Source organism: Branchiostoma belcheri, unplaced genomic scaffold (genome assembly GCF_001625305.1).
Source record: "Branchiostoma belcheri isolate BF01 breed outbred unplaced genomic scaffold, Haploidv18h27 scaffold139, whole genome shotgun sequence".
NCBI classification, from domain to species: domain Eukaryota; kingdom Metazoa; phylum Chordata; class Leptocardii; order Amphioxiformes; family Branchiostomatidae; genus Branchiostoma; species Branchiostoma belcheri.
In genome coordinates, this window is record NW_017802813.1 from 12,050 (window position 1) to 33,725 (window position 21,676).

Here is a 21,676-nt window from a genome sequence, read left to right on the forward strand (position 1 = left end):
ATAAAGAGCCGAGTTCGGGAGCAAGTGGAAAATTCGAGTCGTCGGCATATTGCGAAATTTTAGATTCAATTCCAAAAGTATCTAAACCTTTTATTTCCATATTGATACGAATTTTAACAGTGAGTATTTCTACCCCTAAAATAAAAAGATATGGAGAAAGGGGACATCCTTGTCGGACCCCACGGGACAGGGAAAAGGACTTAGAAATATAACCACAGTTAATAATTTTACTAGAGAGATCTTTGTAAAGAATTTGTACCCAGCTAATAAATGAATCCCCAAAGCCGAAATACCTCAGTGTTTTAAAGATAAAGTCCAGTTTAGCGGTGTCAAAGGCCTTCTCAAAGTCAGCAATGAAATTAAACCGGGCAAATCATTTTTGTCATAATATTCTATTATCTCTAATAATCTGCGTATGTTGTCACAAATACTACGCCCCTGCAGGAAACCTGTTTGATCATATATATGATATTAACTTTGAAATAATATTTTTCATGCGAAGAGCGAGACATTTGGACAAAACACGCGTATCACAGTTAAGTAAAGTAATGGGACGCCAATTTTGGAGATACGAAGGGTCTTTTTCCTGTCCCGTGGGGTCTTGCTTAAGTATTAATGTAATAAGACCTACTTTTTGTGTACCAGATAGCTGGTGTACATCAAACGAAAAGTTAAACAGTCAAGCATATGCTGCTAAAGAAAGTCTTGTAAAATTCTATCGGAAGGCCGTCTAGACCGGGGGCTTTACCACAGGGAAAGGAATTAATTGCCCTTGACCTTTGTCTTCATAAGATTTACCAACATACCAATTATTATCATAATCTATAAAGGCGTTATGATGTTATGCTGACTACAAATGTGCGGAAGCACAAACACACACACACACAGACAGACACACACACACAGACAGACACGACCAAAACAACTACCTCCTATTTTCTATGGAGGTAATGAGACAACTCCCCCCAATACATAAACTCTACATATTTCATGGAGGTATGAGATCTCCGAATTCTTGTTCATGGAGGTAAAAACTCCTTAGAAGAGTGCGGGTTTGCTTCCGTATGGCATTTTCAATCTTCACATACTACAAATACGTTTCAAATTGTCAGTTCTATTGGCCAACGGTTAAAAGACATATATTTTCAAACGTTCCTAAAAGAAATGCACAATGACAACAAAGGTAGGAGCTGCCAAAAATAAAGTTAAGATCGTATAGATTATTTAAAACTACATATAACTAGAGGTCGGAGATCTCATGTCTTCGTCGGAGGTACATCGTTCTAGAGAAATTAACATGCATATTCTTTGCTCTTTTTAATAATCAATTTGGTCTAAAGAACAAAAGAATCTCTATTATTTTTATGGTACAGAACACCCTGAAACGGTTTGCCGCAGATTATACAGATGCGTCGTCACCCGTGTTACGCCCCCCCCCCTACCGTTATTTGAGTTTGGACTGTTACTGGAAAAAAACGTTCAAGAAATTCTTACTGTGTTGAAAGTGTCACGACAGCGCCGCAAAATATAATAAGAGAAGATGTTATAAAGGAAAGAATCAGAACAGGGTGACTACTGCTGTTTTGTTAATTTGTCTTTATGACAAATAGAAGACTTGTTTCTTGTGTTCTTCGTGTCCTAACATTTGTACTTCTACAGTTAGTATATTCCAAATCTAGGCATCTCGTTTTTCGGCCCTTCGTGTTTTTATTGCGCGCTTGCCTTAAATTTAAGGTAATTAGATTTAAGGTCTCCAGTGGACGTCATCCATAGCAATTACTTGGTGTGGCCGTAGAAAATACCCTGACATATGTCCAACCTATCCTCCCCTGCTGAAGTTATAGTACAATCCCTCAATGTAACGTCATTTTATCCCATCCCATTATGGGGTTCCCCGGCTATATCCAGCTGTCGGCTGTCTCCAAGCAGATGTAGGTGGGGGATTTCTAAACACAAAAGGTCCTATTACGGGGACATAACGACCTCCACGACTCTCATCTTTGAACTCAATCTTAGAGACTACCACAGTAACATGCCTATCAAATTTCATTAACTTCCATCCACACATACAAAAGTTATCCTGCTCACAAGAAAAATTAACAAAATGCCCCCTGTAGTCACAACGAAACCCCACACGAAGCTCAGTAACGAACTTAACCTTGGTCCCGACAATAGTAAGCACCACGCCAAGAATTATAGTCAACATTTTACAAATACTTGAGTTATCTTGCTAACAAGCCACAAACACAAAAGGTGCACCTACGTGACGCACAGACCCCCCACGAAGCCGAAACTTGTACTTGACTTCGGCCTCAACAGCGGTAATCTGCCTGCCAAAAATCATGGACGTCGAATCATGCCTTCTAGAGTTATATCGCAAAATCCGCAGTTCCCCACACTCCGGCGAGACAATTTCATAGTCCTTCTGACGAAGACAATGAAGAGAAATACCTAAGTGATGAAAATGTGAAGATCAGAAATGCAGTCACAAGACTAAGGATAAGCTGCCACAAACTACAAATTGAAACTGGAAGACATACCCGCACCCCCTGGAACAAATGTTATGTACATGTTGTAATTACCTCCATGAAAAATGGAGGTATTGTTTTTGGCGTGTCTGTCTGTGTGTCTGTCTGTGTGTCTGTCTGTCTGTCTGTGTTTCCGTAACTTTGTGGTCAGCATAACTTCAGAACGCCTTTACAAATGGTACAAAGTGACATTCGTCTTCTATTCTATTCAATTGCAATTCTTGTTTGAAATTGAATAGAATAGAAGACGAATGTCACTTTGTTATAGAATGTAAATTATATAGTAAAGAGAGAAATTATCTGTATGGGCTTGTACAAAACCTATTTCCTTACTACATACACTTCATTCCTAATGCGACTTGACAAACCTTCCATCGAAAAACATATCTGTTCCTTTATCTCCACTTTAACTGAAAAGCGAGAAGTTGAATTTATGTAATGATAGCTGGTTTTATTTTGTATATCTTTTCATCATGTATATCTTTTCATCATGTCTTGTTTTGACCTGTACTTAGCCCAGTGTGGCAAAAATGTGCATAAAGGTCGTCATTATATAATTATAATTATTAATTAGTTATTTATCGTGGTTGTGATGTCTAGGTGTTTCCAGGCAACACCGTGCAGGACACCGTTGTAATCAACTTGCTGGACAGTCCCATTGATGCCCAGTATGTGCGTTTCCTGCCTCAATCCTGGCATGGCCATATGAGTATGAGGGTGGAGGTTCTAGGCTGCAGCGTTAACGATGACGACTCTAATGGCATCAGTCCCTCTGGTAAGCTTTTATCAGTAGATCTAAGTTTACTCCATCAACGTTTGGGGCCAGACATGCATGTAGATTTAGATAAGACCTTTTTTTACCTTTGTTGTGTATAAGTCGAGAAGTTGTGAACGGACCTTTACAGTTTTAAGTTGTTTTTTTTTTTATATTAGGTGTTAGTAGGTGTTACGTAGTAGGTGTTAGCAAATAAAAAGCTGGAGTGCTTCAGGAGCGGCGCAAGTTGGTAGCTGACACTTGCTTGTTGAACTCTGGTCTCTATTTCTCTGTCCAGCTTGCCATCTTTTGTAAAAATACTGCAAAGATAGTTGAATTCTTTCACCCTAAATAGTCTCCTGTTGTTAATCTTTATGTCAAGGTTTCCAGGTTTTCTGCTGATTTTCAGACTTTATGTTTTGTTAATGCTGATTTTCATGTCATAGTCCTAGGAAAGTTCAAATTTGTGGTGAGTTCTTGCAGTCTGTCTCTTCACTAAAAAGATGACAGTAAGAGGGAGATTATGGAAAAAAGAAACGTATGTAACGCTAGTAGATCAATGTGGCTCTATAATTGAGATGGCGACAGGGGGCAGCGTACACCTGGTTAGTTAAAACCGGTTTTACATCACCAGAGACAAAGGATCTGTCTGTATGTGGCCCAATTCACTCGTACATAGCTATAACACCAGGCAAAGAAATCAACTCCATATTCCACCTTTTCGCACTTCATTAGCATAGTCCTTAGTAAAATACAATGTGTCACAATATGAAAGTCTTCATGCAAGTATTCAATCAATACCTTCACTACTGTTGTTTAAGAGTACGCTGAAAACATATCTCATCAATCATCCTAGTATGCAGACCACCTACTCTCATTCTCTACCTGAATTACCTATTTCACCAAATCCGATTGTTCAATATTTCCTTCGTTAAGTTTATAATATCATTTAATTTTGTTGTAGGAAATGAGTTTACTTACTGTTATTTTTCATATGCTGTTTATTTACCCTTATTGTTGTTGTTATTATTATTATGCTTTTAATTGTAATGGAGGAGGGCAAGAATAAGACCAAAGGCTTTTTTTCCGCCTCCAGCACATCCATTCTGTTTAGGTTAATTATTTTATATTCTGTTTCGTTCGACTATTATATTTACTTTCTGTAGTGTTTTTGTTTTATATGTAACGTTATGTGCAAATACAAATAAACAAAAAAAGGTAGCCTGCAATTGTGTCTGTTTCTGAAGCTCTTGGGCTCGTGAAGAGGTGGTGTAGGTTTGGCCCCCTGTCAGCTTTTCTGTAACTGCAGGGACCGATTTTATTTTGCGTATGCACCTGTTTTGCCCTCCCTTTCACTTTGTGAAAAATCATAATAAACATAAATGAAGCGAATCAAGGCCCATTTGCACGATTAATGTGAAAATGCTAGATCAGCCTTCTTTGTTAAGATACGACTTTCATACTGTGTTAGTTGGATAAATCTGAGATCGATCTAACAAACACAAGAGAAACTAACACTTTATTGTTAGTAATTTTAATGTTAGTAATGTAATAGTATACGCACACCATTCATGACCTTACCCATAAGTGTGATGTCATTCCTACAGCTGTACTTCGCTTGAACTTCGCTGGGAAGTTTCTTGCTGACCCCTCAACTTACAACAACTACAACACAAGCTTTAACATCAGCACGTTCGATCCTCTGAAATATCCTGGCTGGAACCCAACAGGAACCCATGATTTCCGGTTGGTCAACTGTACGGTGACGCAAGTCTGCTTCGCGGATGGAACGCGCAGCACTTGGGACACAACTGTTGGCAAACCTATCATAGGTACTATTTCTACTCTCTTCATAGGCTTAGCGCTACTTCCTATAATCTAAGGTCACGCTGATTTACTTTATTTATGGATGACATCCACGCTCGCATCTGTTTTTACCTATTCTCAAAATGTAGACTCAAGCCTGGGTGCCATCCTCCATAGTTTATGGTAGCTCTATTTTGATTATAGTGATTTTGACCTCGGAACGGTAATCTGGACACGATTATGGATCACGATTATGATTTTGACATTTTGATTTTTATATTTCTGTTCAGCCATTTATATATGTTGTATCATTTGAACTTTTCAGTTATACTGATACTCAGTTATACTGATCTCAGTTACCTTTTCTCAGTTATGTATATGTTACTGGATAATATCATTGTATAATTTACTTTTATACAAATTGCTTTATACGTCGATGACAGTTAGACATCCAGGTAATACGATACCGCAAAAAGTAGTTACTCAAGCAACTGGATATGATTTTGAAAACGTCAGACGTTTCAGCTAGTATCCACTAGCTTTCGTCAGTGACTGAGAGACCAGAGGGGAAAGGCAGGTTTATAAGCACAAACTATTGATTGATGTACAAATAAGTGAAGACAAATTTTTGGAAGTCGAAAATGGAACAAAAGTCAGACAAGTCAAGACAAGGTAATGCAAATTAGTCAGAAAGCTCCTGTTATACAGAACAGGAGCTTAAGTGTTAAGTGGCAAGTTAAGAGGCAATATATGAAAGAATGTACAACCCCACCCTCAACAGGGAAGGGGGGCTACGGGTCGATCTTTCCGACACTTGGGATTTGGCACTCCCAGCCCCGAGGACAGACAACATTTAAGCTCCTGTTCTGTATAACAGGAGCTTTCAGACTAATTTGCATCATCTTGTCTTGACTTGTCTGACTTTTGTTCCATTTTCGACGTCCAAAAATTTGTCTTCGCCTTATTTGCATATCAATCAATAGGTTGTGCTTATAAACCTGCTTTCCCCTCTGGTCTCTCAGTCACTGACGAAAGCTAGTGGATACTAGCTGAAACGTCTGACGTTTTCAAAATCATATCCAGTTGCTTGAGTAACTACTTTTTGGCAAATTGCTTTATGTTTATGTGTCCCTGGGCCCTCCTGGAAATCAACAATTTACTGTTGAAGAGGCCACCCAGGTGTTTATAATATGAAATAAATAAATAAGCTAGCAACAGTAGGGAGCAGGCGGCAACTACAGAGGACAGCACCCAGGCTGCCGAAGCTCCATGGAAATCCAGATCTCAGTACAGTGCCAACTCATAAATGCAGCCAGCATGTGCCGGCTTGTCATAAAAGTACACGCTATTTTGTCAAAGAATAACTACAGACTAGACGTATTTGAAAGAAGTCTCATGCAGTTTCCGAGGGGGATCTCTATTGTCTTGCTTTTGGACTGAAAATTTGATTCGGCCTTCTTTTTTACTGTTACATCATAGATATTTATCTTGGAAGTTTCTATTTCTGTTTGCAAGATAAAATCATGGCAGTGTGATTGCTCTTGAAGATTTCGCCCCGTTTACCAGTTCAACAGTCATATGGTTACTCTTCCTGAGGGGATAGCGAGACTCAGTAGCAGATGCACGGGTTCTGGGTATCAGGGTTTGGAGGTGTGGCGGACAGTGGCCGTTGAGAAGCTTGTACAAGGTGGTGACTGTACATTGATATTGGTACGGCTGTACAGCTGTGGGTTGCCTCTTTCCCCTCAACATGTATATATTAGCCCTGATATTAGCTATATGGCTATTTTGATTATCTAGGCTCGGCAGGCAAGCTGGTGGATCTGGATCCAGACGACCAAGCACAATCTCAGATTTGGGGCCTCCAGGTCGGCGTGGATGGGTTCTTCAAAGGGGATTTCACACCACGGTCATTCAACCACATGCACGAGGCCTGTGAAGGACGGGAATGCTCTACAGTGTCTAAAATGACTCAGTTTTCTGCAGTTTTCTTTTCGACTTTACAGAACGTGGAGTGGATCAACGGGCCGCTTTCATATAATTCCGAGTTCTTAAAACAGGTCATGTCTCTCAGTCGTATGCCCGGATTTCAGTTGCACATCAAACTCAACGTCTATAACATGGTAGTGGAGTCAGAGTCTCCAGACTTTCCGTATGGTCGTGTAACTGGAACCATATATGCCAAAGTGTCGGAGAATCCTCGTCCTTACGGTCCGTACAACAGAATGCTGTGGGGCCCTCCGAACAAGGGCAGCGGGCACGTACCGTTCTATGTTGAAATCAAAGAAAGGAATAAAGTAGTGTTGGACTTTGCCAACTTCCTGAAGTTCGACTTCAAAGGTAACGTGGTCGGACAATCAGATGAAGCCCTGTATCTAACTCAATACAGCGGACCAACATCACGACTATGCGAACTTCTGGAGGATACATACAACCTGGGAGAAATCAGACTGGGTGGCAACGACTGGTTTCAGAGGACTGCAGGCATAGTTGAAGTTTCAGTAAATCACGAGGCAATTGAAACAATTGAGAACAACCACTTGGCGGTTATTCAACAAAAAACCCAAACGAATTGCGAGCTACTGGTGGAGGAAAGACAAGACGGCTTGTTTGTCCAGGCCATTGACAATCGTGTTGCGCGAAAAGAACCCGACCAGGAATGGCAGATGAAGTTTCGTGCTTTCCAGTTTGGCAAGTCTGCTAAAGAGGTTTCCATCAACCCCATTCAAATCAGTCCAGACCCTTTCTTCCAACGAGCAATAACTATTGTCAGCTCTAAACCATCCGGCGACAACGGCATTTCGTCGATAACGTTCCAGTCCACGGATCCGGGGGAGCCTAGAAAGGAACAGCAACTAGATGGCCAGGTGTACATGTACCTTATAAGGGCCAAGAAGGGAGACGACGGAACAGAATTCACGGTTGATGACTTAATGGTCTCAGTCCACCTTTATTCAGGGTACACCATCCCCAAGAACGTGACCTGGTACGAATATGTCTACCCGATATTCCAGCAGTATGCCAATCTCTATCCCGCCATGAAGCCAATAATTAACCTTGGGAGCTACGAGGATGTTGCTAGAAAAAAGAAATTACTCAAACACGCCCTAACACTTCCTGAAACGGACCCAAATCACATGCCAGTGACCAGGGACTTATCTCCAAAAAAACGACAAATGATTTTACAATGGTTAAATGATCTACACCCATCCTCAGATCTCCCACGAGTGGGTACCACTACCACCTCCTTAGATGAACTAAAAAAGACCCTGCAGATAGCTCTACAGCTGGAACTGTCTACCATTCCCCCATATCTGAGTGCGCTGTTCTCGATAAAAGATGGCGAAAACAAAGAGGTGGCGGCCCTGATCAAAAGTGTCGTTGTCGATGAGATGAAACACATGACTCTAGTTGCCAACCTTCTGAACGCGATTGGCGGTTCACCAAATTTGAACACCCCATCTATAGTACCGTCCTATCCAGCACCACTTCCGGGGGGCGCCAACCCTGGTCTTGTAGTGAAGCTTGCGAGATGCTCATTAAACCAGATTCGAACCGTCTTTCAGGGGATAGAGAGGCCGAACTGTGAAATGGAGGATTCTGATTTAGTTAAATATCTTCGCAGTCATAAAAGCGTTCTCGGCGCGTACAGGAATGTCGGTCCAGACGGAGCCAGGTGGCTAGTCGGATCGCACCATGTGGACACGGACGAAATTTTAAAACACTGTCATGAGATAACGACAAGGCCTCAGACCATCGGTGGCATCTACATCCATCAGATCCTCTGCCCTATGGTCGAACTGCAGAAACAGGCACTCAAAAAAAGGCAAACTCTGTTTACAGGAATCATAAACAGGCAAATAACGAGTGACCAATGGCTTGGGACCGATGACAGTTCCCCATTTGCAGTGAAGGATCTTGACAGTGCAGTATCTGCCATAGTGGACATCGTCTCTGAGGGCGAAGGGAGTGATCCTTGCGACCCGTTTGATGAGAACTACGAGCTTTCACACTACTTCAAGTTTGCTGAGATGGTGCACGGGTGGAGGCTGGGAGAAATAGGCCTAAATGACACATCATCTGTCCACCAATGCTTTCCGGAATTTTCCCCATGTGATGACAAGGTAAAATGTGAGAAGACATTCGGCTTCGTTGGCCAAATGGTGCCTTTCTTCGAAGACGGTGTCTGGCCGACCATTTCTAACCCGCGCACCGACAGCTACCCTCAAGGCTCGCAGGCTCGCAAATATTCTGACAACTTCAACATGGTGTACACAGGCCTGCTGAAGTGTCTTCACGAAGCTTTTAACGGAAACCCGGACAAGCTGAAGAACGACTGCATGGGCATGATGCATTCACTTACTGCCTGGGCTAACAAGCTGGTGCAGACACCCATGGACCCGAATGGAGATCCCGAGATTGGGCCAAACGCAGCACCAACCTTCGAGTTTCACTTTACTTAGAACTCCATGATAATACGTTCCTTTAAACAGCACCATGAAACCATCACCGTCCCATCAGCACCATGAAACCATCACCGTCCCATCAGCACCATGAAACCATCACCATCCCATCAGCACCATGAAACCAACACCGTCCCATCAGCACCATGAAACCATCACCGTCCCATCAGCACCATGAAATCATCACCGTCTCATCAGCACCATGAAACCATCACCCTCCCATCAGCACCATGAAACCATCACCGTCCCATCAGCACCATGAAACCATCACCGTCCCATCAGCACCATGCATGAAACCATCACCCTCCCATCAGCACCCTGAAACCATCACCGTCCCATCAGCACCATGAAACCATCACCGTCCCATCAGCACCATGAAACCATCACCGTCCCAACAGTACCATGAAACCATCACCATCCCATCAGCACCATGAAACCATCACCGTCCCATCAGCACCATGAAACCATCACCCATCAGCACCATGAAACCATCACCGTCCCATCAGCACCATGAAACCATCACCGTCCCATCAGCACCATGAAACCACCACCGGCCCATCAGCACCATGAAACCAACAATTTCAATACGTAATATAGCATACGTTATATGTAAGGCTTTGCATATCAGTTGGTGTTACGCAAGCAATGATTTTACATATGGGTTTAAAAACATTATAAGATCTGCATGTGGTAGAAGTAGTTTTACTAAAATGTGAGGAAAGCATAGGATTGTGGTGTGCTATTAATACGTCAGTTGTGATTTGAATAAGGTAGAATAAATGGCAGGGTAGGGAAACATTATAAGCCTTTTGAAATATCACATAATGATTGTAACCCAAACAAGGAATATCAGATTACTAAGCGGTTACATTGTTGAGACTAAAAGATAGTCCCGTTTTTTGCCCCCCCTTTTGGTATTAGGAGCAAATCAAACTGAAGGCTACAAGCAATTTTTTTTCAAAGCAAATCTGACATTTTCTTTGTGGACAGTATCAGTGGCAAAAATCGAACAGGGGACTACAGATACTGTTTAACCACTTATCGGTGAAAATTGGTCATCTAAACTTCAGTTTCCAGCTTCGGTAATGAAAACGAGTTAATCTTTGGAGCAAGTTGATACAAAGCTAGACATTTTGTGGACCCAGCTTTAAAAAAGCTCCTACAAAATCAATACAATTTTTGTAATTTAGAAGAAATTTTGTAGTCTTAAAGGCATCCAATGCAATTGAATAAGGCAATTTGTATGATATTGACACATACTGCCACAAGTTAGCACATTGAATGTCGATATTCACTGGGATAGAGTTGTTTCAACTTAGTATGTGGATAAGTGATTAGAACATTGACTTTGAAAAGTTTGGTTTCCAACCCTAAAAACTGCACTGGATGCCTTTAAAAGTTTCAAGTCATGTAACTGCATCTTACTCGGCATTCCTGAATGTAACGTTATATACAAGTGTATCATCAGCTTTATCTTAATCCAGATCATAGGTACATGTATCGATGTGTCATTATGATAGCTTTATCATAAAGCTGCATCATGTAACATTAGGAGACTGTAAAAAAAGGTAAATCTTCTGGTCATTTCTTGACAAGGTAAGTTGAAGTAACCGTACTACATTAAGTGCCATTCAGGAAGTGGAGGTGCCAAAATATGACACCTTATGAGTGTGTTTAAAAGCTGGAGACAAAGCTGTCAACCATAATTGTCTGAAAAAGTAATAGTAGATCTGAAAAAAAATTTAAAGTGGAGGCAAATTATATAGTCACATGAAAGATTTTTTCAATGAAAATGTTTCAATTTTTGGAGCAAAAATGTTACATGATAATGCCCCTTTAATCCAGAACATAGGTACATGTACCAATGTCTCATTATACTGATCTTAATCCAGAACATGATAAGGTATATATAATTATCAATTATCTGTTGGTGGATACTAGTTTGAATGACTGATTTAAGGTCTAAGACCAAGGAAAATTAATGTTGTGTTTCCGAGTACAGTCCTGAAAAACATTTTTTTTCTTAAAGATTTCCAACAAAGTGATCCAACAAATTCATTTAAACGATATTTGAAGACTGAAATGTATCAGAACAGTATCAGTCTGGTAGTGTCAACATCACATTTCAATCAAATTCGGACATACATTGTACAAATGTACAAGTATTCTAATGCGTTGAATAAGAAAGTAAAAAAAAGTAGTGTTTTTAAAATACTAAGAGTTCATATGATCATGACCTAATTTCAATTGCAGCAGAAATGAGAACATGCTGGGAATTGATTCAATTTTTGCTAAGACCGAGGTTCTAACCGGGAACAACATTTTTTTTCTGGAAAAAAAGCCTGACAGAAAATTAGCAACTTAGAACTATTCTGTACTCTTATACTAGAGAATTTGCAGTGAGTTTTTTTTTTTTGGTTAATGCTGTAACCTAGTATATTCTTGTTAGGCCACACCAAATTGAACACATCAGAAGAAAGTATGGAGCAAGAAACAAATGGCAGAAAATCAACCTCATCGCATTGTATGAATCTTCTGAATGATTAAACTGATTCATTCATGGAAAAGCACAAACACGGACAGATATAAAACATGGACTGAAAAAAGGAATAACATCACTACTGTTTTACAATCATGTTTTTCACTTTTTTTTTCAATTTTAAATGAAATTGTAAACAATAAAAACAACAGCAACTTCCTTTTCTAAACCGAAATTGGAATTCTTACATTCTACCATTTTTGGTGTGGCCTTAGCATAAGAAAATAATGGATACTATTTGACTGAGTGTGTAGAAAGGAGACAACTTTGGATTTTTGTAGAATTTGAAAACAAAATCATTAATACCAATACTTTGTATCTGCTTGGTGGCTGCTTGTGGCTAATAAAATATGGTAAAATCCAATGTTTTTTCTCATTCTTCATGTGTCAGTCTGTGCACACACACTAGCTCCCACTTAAGTTGTAAAAAGGGTGAGGGACTTTCCAAATAGCCTGGTTACCAAATTATTACAGCTCCCGAGTCCTACATCCTCCCTAGAGAGTTTTTAGAGTACCTGTGGTACTGGTACTTATCGAAATATTAACAAATATTTCCCTGTTTCAAAGTAACAGCTTTTGGATATAAGTAGCATTGCCCATGCTGTCTGCCTCTGTATATTTTGACCTTCTAAACCTCCTCAGTGTTAGCCGATTAAACTTGAACACCCGCACACAGGACCGCCACTGCACGGCCGAAGCGACTGTTGCAGGGCTAATCTCTCTTGCTTGCAGTCTTTTACATTAGCCCTATAACATTCGCGGAACGGTGCATTGGGCTAAATGAACAAACATGCTTTTACCGTGCCGGGCAACACTTTGAGACCGAAGTTTGCACGTCCCTGGATTCCTAACAGCCTTACCCAACGTGCCTGGGTGTTTTGCGCGCCAACCGGCCCCTGCGCGACTCGTACCGCCACTATTTGCGATCGCTCCCCATGTAAAACACATAACACCAGCATGGCAACAGACATCTTTGCCCATTTTCGGCATGTTGACCACTGTCAGAAGGCAACAAAATTTCTTGGTTTTTTTTCCAAAATCAGACGAAAATTAATGCGCGCGCGGATGTCATCCATAAAATTTACTTGCTGTGGCCTTAGAAAGAATCCAGAATTTCTGCTACAGTACGAGGAAAGCCACCAGGGGTCCAAAATCAGTTACATTTTTGTAGGCCCAGGCAAATTTATGTTGTGTTTCTTAAGCGCTTAAAAGATTAGAATCGCTAGATAGGATTCACTCCTTTTTTATTTGTCTTGGGGCTACATGTATATGCATGTACCTGTAATAGGGTGCTCTAGCCTGTAGTATATTGATAAGAATAAGTATCTTAGGTTATATACGTTTCTTGTACCGTAGGCTGGAAAAACACTTTCTTGTTCTTGTACTGAATCACTTTCCCCTGTTCTGAGAAATGTAAGAGATCTTTGAGGGACCTCCTGACGGTAGGGGACCAGGGTCTCAGGGGCTGGACATTGCCTTATTTGGTAATGGTCAGGGCTTTTCCACTAATGCCTAATGAAGTGATTTAGAATGGCTGATACAGGAAGTATGATGCCCTTGTTCCAAGAAATATGTGTGTAGGTGGATAGAGGATATAAAACCCATGTACTCGAGTAGTCAAAAGAGAGAGTTAGAATCGGAGAGGAGAGAATACAGTCACGTCACTATGTAGCTCTGGCTCCTGTGTCATTGTTCCGGGTACGTACATCTACAACATCGGCAGCTATCTTACAAACTTGTAAGGGTCACCCATCGGAACCGAGGTCACTCAAGCTACCAGGTATTTGGCGTTGACCTTGACCGCACCCTTACATACCGAAGACACGTATAGGAGAAATCAGCCGTTCTTCCCCGGCGATATAATGACATACATGTACTTACTTACTTTACTATAATATATGGTGAAGTTCCCGCTTGAACACTTTCCACTTCACTCTATCAGAAACTGGACTTAACTTTTGATTCTTTGACCTATCCTGGGTTCCCAAAATACAGATAATTTCTTCTCTCTGTGTGATGTTTAAAATAAACCCACTGTAAATGCCAACTTCCAATTTCGTATTTGCCGCCCTTAGTTTAGCAAGTTAAGAAGGTACGTGCAAGTTCCCGCCAAAACTGGGTCATGTGATTGGTGCAAGTTCCCGCCAAAACTGGGTCATGTGATTGGTAGTACTTAAGGGACCCAACTCACCCGGCTCTCAGTGAAAACTAAGGCTTCTTGCTAAAGAAGTAAGAAGAATCACTCAGACTGATCCAGAGAGGAAAACCCGTCCAGAAATAGGCTCCAGATGGAGAAATGCAGGACTATACAGAAGGACTGTAAGTCAAATAGGCTTCTCTAGCTAGAAGAGAAGAACAGGTTTCCAGAGTGGAAGAACAGGCTTCCAAAGTGGAAGAAACCAGGCTTCCAAGGCGGAAGAAATCAGGATTCTCAAGAGGAGAAGTTGAAGAAGTTTTAGGCCAGAAGAGGTTAGGAGGATCAACCAGTTTTTACGGCACTACTTATTGGATTTACTTGGCTGTACATCGGACTATTGTTATCGGACACCCACATCAAGAGCATTCCGGGACTTGCAGTAAACAACAGGCGGTACTTGTATCTGCTACTAACATTACTAGATTAAACCATCAAAAATTCAACTCTGCTTCGTGTCAATTGTGCATCTGACCGGATATCCAAGGTAGGCCTGTAAATTCTTTGCTATTCCTAACATTGTCTGGAGCGGGCCACGGAGTTGAGTAAAACAGGGAGATTCGTGGCGCTGCGCTTACAGTAAAAACTGTTGGTCAGCAAAGGACCAATCGGCCAGGCTTGGAATGTTTATTGTTGCATGACCTATACAAGAGTGTATGGGAGAGAACTCCAAGAAACTGGAAAAGTACTGTGTTCGTTGTGCTGGAACTTGTAGAAAAGGAATGTTTGTAATATCAAGGCTCCATAGAACAAAGGGTTTCTATATGGTGAAGTACATGTGTGGTGTTGAGTGACTTTGGGAGCTGCGAAGTTGACATCTTGGTATGTGCTTGTGATTAATGGTCCGCCCACAAGGAAATGGGAACAAGGAAACCTTCAGCAGGAAAGACTTACCGTAAATCAGCTAATAGTCGAAAAGAAGGACTATTCCGCCTAAAAACGGTAAAATGAGGAACTGTCAAGTGCAAGACCATTGAGTATCATTGTATTGTGCAACACACTTGAACACACAGGTTCAACAGCAAACTTATCGGAACTGTTGGAAAAGATTTGTAGTTTACGAGTACACTTACTGGAAGCTACATGATTGACATGGCAGGTGGTGCCTGTTAGGCTAGAGGAAATTCTAGAGGCCTGTGCTGAATCAGACAGGAGAACTGTGTAATACCGTAAGGACTCAAATAAAGGAGTACAAATTAAACAGTTGTAAGTTAGGCCTCTTGCAGAGGAAAATTGGAGCCATTTGGAAATGGCTGATAAGAAGTCAGACGAGGACCGCTCTGCAGTCAGAGAAGACAGACATGTAGAGGAGGAAACAGAAGGTTTACAAAAACGTGTCCCTATCAAGGCAGAATGGCTCAAAGATGAAGAAAGCAGGAGAAAGAAAGGTTACCGGTCATCAATTCTGGGAAAGCTGACAACCAAAGCGAAGTCAGTAAACGCATTGAAGAACCAGAATGACCTGCAGGGTGTGCAGGCCTTGTTTGAAGAATGGCAACAGATCTACTGTGAACTGGAAGAGGCACAAGGCGATTACCATGCAACTCTTAATACTGAACAACACAAGGAAGACATGGCAAAGTGGGTCAGACCACATTTTGAAGAGTTGGACCGATACAGGGATCAGGTCCAGGAGTGGATTAGTCTGGCTTTAGAGAAAGAAGGACCAGTTGTCAAGCCCTCTGACAGTGTATCACAGGCAGGCTCGACCGGACGGCGGTCCGACTTGAGTCTTACAAGCACGACTTCTCGAGTAGACTCAGAAGTCAAGAGAATAGAATTAATGGTCAAGGCCGCAGCCTTGAAAGAAAGGCTAGCTCTGGAAAGAAAGTCATTAGAGATTGAACAAGAGAAGAGGATGTTGGAGCTTACAACTGAAATCTCAGTAGAAGACGCCAAGATCAAGTACTTTCAAGAGATGGAAGAACAAGAGCGACAAGAGTGGCGTCTACCTACTCTAGATCCCACTGTTCCGAGCTTTATGCCCAGCCGAAGGGTAAAGCAAGAAGCTCCCCACAGCACCAAGGCTCCAGCACAGGGACCAACACTGCAGGGCCGGGGTACGCATAAGTTAAATCACGACAAGAATGAAGAGGAGGGTCCGACTCCGGAAGAATTCCTTCAAGGTCTAGTAAACCAACAAGCAGAGGTTACCAAGTTAATGATGGAACATAACAAGAAAAGCAGCTTGCCAACAAGGGCGATTATTTCATTTGAAGGCGACCCCCTGAGCTATACCCAGTTTATAAAGGCATTTAAGCATGCCATAGAGGATAAAACACAGGACCCAGAAGACAGGCTTCATTATCTGGGGCAGTATACCAAGGGAGAAGCCAGGGAGTTGGTAACGAGTTGCGTCCTGATGGACCCCGAAGAAGGCTTTAAAGAAGCAAAGAGATTGCTAGAGGAACAACAACTGTTAACCGCCGAAATGAGTCCTTAGCATGGTTCACAGAATTTATCATAGCGCAGTCAGAATCGGGAAAGCCAGGCTAAAATATATGTCGTTGTAATCCGTACAAGTCAGGGAACCTCGGGAAGTTCACTTGAAGATCACACTTGTACACAAAAACGAGCTTTGTAGCGTCAAAGTTGACTCATTTCCATTTTTCAGCGAGGTTTCCGCCATTGGATTTCCGTCAAAATACGCACCCTATGGGGGTTTCGCGGTATCTGGTTGCATCTGTTTCCGGGTCACGTCCAGCGACGTCATTACCCGGCGAAGGGCCGCTGCCAAGCCAAGGGCAGTGTACTGCGCAATACTCACCCTTTCGGGAAAGAATGCTCAAGAATTATATATATATATGGCTCTTTTGCTTCAACTGAACGAGCCACTGACATGTATGCACATGTGTAACAAGTATGATGTTTTTAAAAAAACACAGGCGACGATTTTGTGTTTAATCTGTTCCGTTCTTGATACAATTGTTCTTTTCATATACGTACACATATAATTTAGGCCACAGCAAGTAAATTTTATAGATGACATCCTCCGCAGACTCCAAATCTAATGCGAGCGGGCGAAAAAAAAACAAGGCCGGCCGAAAAAAACAAGGTTCCTATATACAATGTAAAATTTTGACTCAATCATTGTACAAATGGTTTTGATTCAGTAGGAACATCACATATACACAGTCAGCATCACATATCACTGCATCAAAGTAAGAAACAAACAATAAATCAGAGCCTTTTCTTGTCTCCTCTCTTCCTAGTTATCTGCCATCCACCTTCCAGTGTTAACCGCAATGAGTCCTTAGCATGGTTCACAGAATTTATCATAGCGCAGTCAGAATTGGGAAAGCCAGGCTAAAAATATATGTCGTTGTAATCCTTACAAGTCAGGGAACCTCGGGAAGTTCACTTGAAGATCACACTTGTACACAAAACGAGCTTTGTAGCGTCAAAGTTGACCTTTATTCGATAGCTAAGAACTCATTTTGGCGTAGGTTTTCGAACTGTATGGGGGTTTCCGTGATACCGCTAATCCCATCTACTTCCGGGTCACGGCTTACGAGGTTCGGTTACTAGTATATTACACGCCGAAGAGCTAAGGAAACGTTGCGGAGTGAAATTTCATGAAAAAAAGCTCTTAAAAAGCCGCGCCTATAAGGTTTCGCAACTTCTTCCCAAAAATCCAATTACGCTTTGGCGAGTATATTAGTGTCTGCCCTCCGTGTCTATCATATAAATGATACACGTAAACGTCGGGTCGTCTTCGAAGTACCTTATGTATCATTTCGATGATACGTGTAACTACCTAGGTTTTCCAAAGTCGGACTGACTTCCAATATAGTAACCCCACTATCATATCTACGCATGTGTGAGACGATCAAAAAATCCCTTCACCTTTGGCGAGTACTCTTTCTCGCAAAGGCGATTATGGTCTGCCCTCTGTGTCTATCATATAAATGATACACGCAAAAGTCGGGTCGTCTTCGAAGTACCCTATGTATCATTTCAATGATACGTGTAACTACCTAGGTTTTCCAAAGTCGGACTAACTTCCAATATAGTAACCCCACTATCATATCTACGCATGTGTGAGACGGGTACACTGTACCAGCAATCATTTAAATAGCTAATAGCAGAGTTACCACTTGGCTCTTAAAAAGCCGCGCCAATAAGGTTTCGCAACTTCTTCCCAAAAATCCAATTACGCTTTGGCGAGTATATTAGGGTCTGCCCTCCGTGTCTATCATATAAATGATACACGTAAACGTGCTCATGAATTTGGTCGGCCCGAGGGCTTGTAAACAAGAGAAGGATCGTGAGACGTGATCAGCTTCACCCAGGGACATTGTTTCGTCGATGTAACATTACCGACGAACAGGAAAACCTCGTCACCAGATGACAGGCCCGACGTCACGTGCACAACATGTCCTGCAGGTGTAGTACACTAGCCAGTAGCCAAGAGACTGGGAAACATGCGTCTGGCTCAAATACCACGTGTCTTTCACACGCACACGGGGGTTTGGCTTCTGTCTTGAGAACTTTGCCCCAGAGTTATTCTCTGTCACCGCCCGGGTACTAGCGGGCTGCTTTCCTTCTGCAACCATGTCCCCTCGCCATAACCATACACGTTAAAAAGCACATATGCATGTGACAAAATAAACATCCGACGGGTGAGAGCGGATTACCAGGGACAACAACATACACGTTACAAAACCAGACTCTCAAGGTAGTCAGAAAGGTATCTCCGGTTGTTAGCTGCACACACACACACGCGCACGCACGCACGCACGCACGCGCACACACACGCACACACACACACAAACACACACACATACACACAAACACACACACGCACACACACACACACACACGCACGGACGCACGCACGCACACACGCAGACACCCCTCCCCCAAACACACACACATACACACACACACACACACATCAGCACACATATATATACTATAAGGACTGTTATGACCATTAATCACGGCATGAAATCAACAAACTCTTGTCTTCGCACCTCAGCATGACATGGTGTCGGCAAACTGTTTGGCCCGGTTCACACGTGCGTCGTTTTGATGTGTCGGCGCGCGCGAGCTGTACGACACATTTTTCAAGCGTGTAAACATGCCCGCCACCGCCGCGCGGCGCCTTGCGTCGTTTTTTTTTCTGTGGCACCTTCAGGAGGTGCCACAAGTGCGTCGCGACACACAGCGGGGAGTCTGCGGTGCGGATGTTGGGTCAAGTGTTCCAGGAAATCGGTATAAATTTTTGTGGATAATTACATGTGGTGAGACCTGGTTTAGTAGTACACATTCTATATAACTACACTCGACATCCGTGGCCTTTCGTTTGTGTGCATAGTCGATAGTCATCTTACACTTTACGAAAGTCGCTGCTCGCTGCATATTTGTATCGATAAGGATCGTTGTTATCGCACTGAGAGGACGAGAGACACTCAACTGTAAAGAACGCATTCATGTGTATGCACAGGTACATGTGATTGTTTGGATGCATTTGACGGAGACCAAATAGCTAAATAGACGCGCCCGGGAGCACGCGACTTCCCGCGACCCGAGGCTCAGTTCCTTCCAGCGCCCACGCGGTGAGGTCAGCATTTTGGAAACCAACCCGCCCGCACGTGGGACGCCTGTTATCGTGCAGATTAAAAGCCAAGGCCACTCCGCTCGTCACCCGTCTCTACTTGAGTTTGCCTGTGGTTAGGGTGTGGATAATTACAAGGTTAATCAGCGAGAGGCGAAAACAATTAAGTAGGAAGACAGATGAAAAGAAGAAAAGAAGAAAAAGGAAGAGGAAATGTGAGTATTGGAAGGAAGGGTTGAAAGAAGGACATTTCGGGGCGCAAGATAGGGTAACAGTAGCCTGGATGCCAGACTCATAGCACACTGCACACAAAGTATATCTCATCCTGGCTCACTGAGATCAAGGAGGTTATGAGATATTTTGTGGGTCTGGCATCTATAGCCAGGCTAGGATAAAAGGGGTACCGGTGAAGCCCCATCTTTACCCCCATATCTTAACCCGAATAGGGCGCAGAGTGACGCGGGATTTGGTACAGTCCTAGACACTCTTCAAAAGAAGGTAACACTACGTTGTGAAAGTGACTTGAGTTATAAACTTTCGACAATATTAGAGGAGAGCTATTAGGACGCAGTCTCATGATCTCTCATGTAAGTGAATGGCGCATCAGAAAAGTTACAAAGTGTAGCAGAAACAAAATTTGCATTAGTTAAAACTATTATGAGGTACTAATAGTGAGAAAATGGCAAGGAATTGAATTGACGCCAGGCGGCTACGTTCAGGTTACTGGGGACGGGAATGCGGGAACCCCGATAATTGGGGAGGCCCGAGCGATGAACCGTGACGTGCCAGCGCTGGAAATCTGTCAGGCTGGGAAAAGGCGCGCGGTGGCCGGGGTCTGGACGATAAGACAGCCCCCTCGTGGGGACTAAAGATTGAGGTCCGGCGAGGTGCGCCCGCTGGCCGGGTGCGAGCCGAGTGCGAAGTCCCCCCGTGGAGACTGAAGATTGAGATCCAGCTAGTTGCGCCCGCTGGCCGAGTGCGAGCCGGGTGTGAAGCCGCCCGGAGGGGGCTGGAGACAGGGATCTGGCGGGCCGTGGGAGGTCCGCCGAGTCGGCGACTGTCGAATAAACTAATCTCCAAGCAGATTCGGTGGGGCAGGGGGACTTTATATTGGCCAGTCCTGTATCCATTGGCCGCCTGTATCCAACGTTCGCCCCACGAACGTTGGATACAGGCGGCCAATGGATACAGGACTGGCCAATATAAAGTCCCCCTGCCCCACCGAATCTGCTTGGAGATTAGAATAAACAAACGAACTGTCATCCCGCTGATGACTACCATCTGACCAAGTGCCCGGGGAGGGAAGCGAACAACATTTCTCACGCTCAACACTGAACACCATCTGTGGCGTAGGAGGCGCCGTAATGCTATCGGTTACAACAACATCATAATTGGGAACAGAGGGCTCTGTGGCTACAGCGAAATTCACAGTAACATCGGAGTCGACGACACTATTCACATTAACATCAGGATCTAACACATGCATAACAAGAGTTCCACGATCTCATACCTTCGCCAAATGATGTTAACCCTTGCGGTTGAAATATTATACAATTTTGATAATTGATTTTGCAAATAAGATCCTCATTTGCATGGGTTATATCAGTTGATCATATTCTCCACCCAATGACAGTCTTATCTTAACAAAAAGGCTATTATAGCACTTCCTCATAAATTATGCAAATGAGGTCATTATTTGAATAAATTATGTTTATTGATGTTCGCCTTCACTTAACTTCCAAATGTGGCAAGTATGAAATTCCCAGTAGTTACAACTATGAAATTATAAAAATTAGCCATTAATTATGTCAATTAGGTCTTCATTTACATAG

The 21,676-nt window shown here is 42.7% G+C and overlaps 1 protein-coding gene across 1 annotated transcript in view; it reads left to right on the forward strand.

Moving 5' to 3' along the window:
- LOC109464484 overlaps positions 1-9,618 on the forward strand; it is an 18,222-nt gene extending 8,604 nt beyond the window's left edge. The window contains exons 3-5 of the mRNA XM_019761491.1: positions 3,129-3,303; positions 4,890-5,114; positions 6,889-9,618. Of these exons, the coding sequence (XP_019617050.1) occupies positions 3,129-3,303; positions 4,890-5,114; positions 6,889-9,551 (3,063 nt within the window). The 3' untranslated portion in view covers positions 9,552-9,618. The remainder of the gene's footprint in view (positions 1-3,128; positions 3,304-4,889; positions 5,115-6,888) is intronic.
- The last annotated feature ends 12,058 nt before the right edge of the window (positions 9,619-21,676 follow it).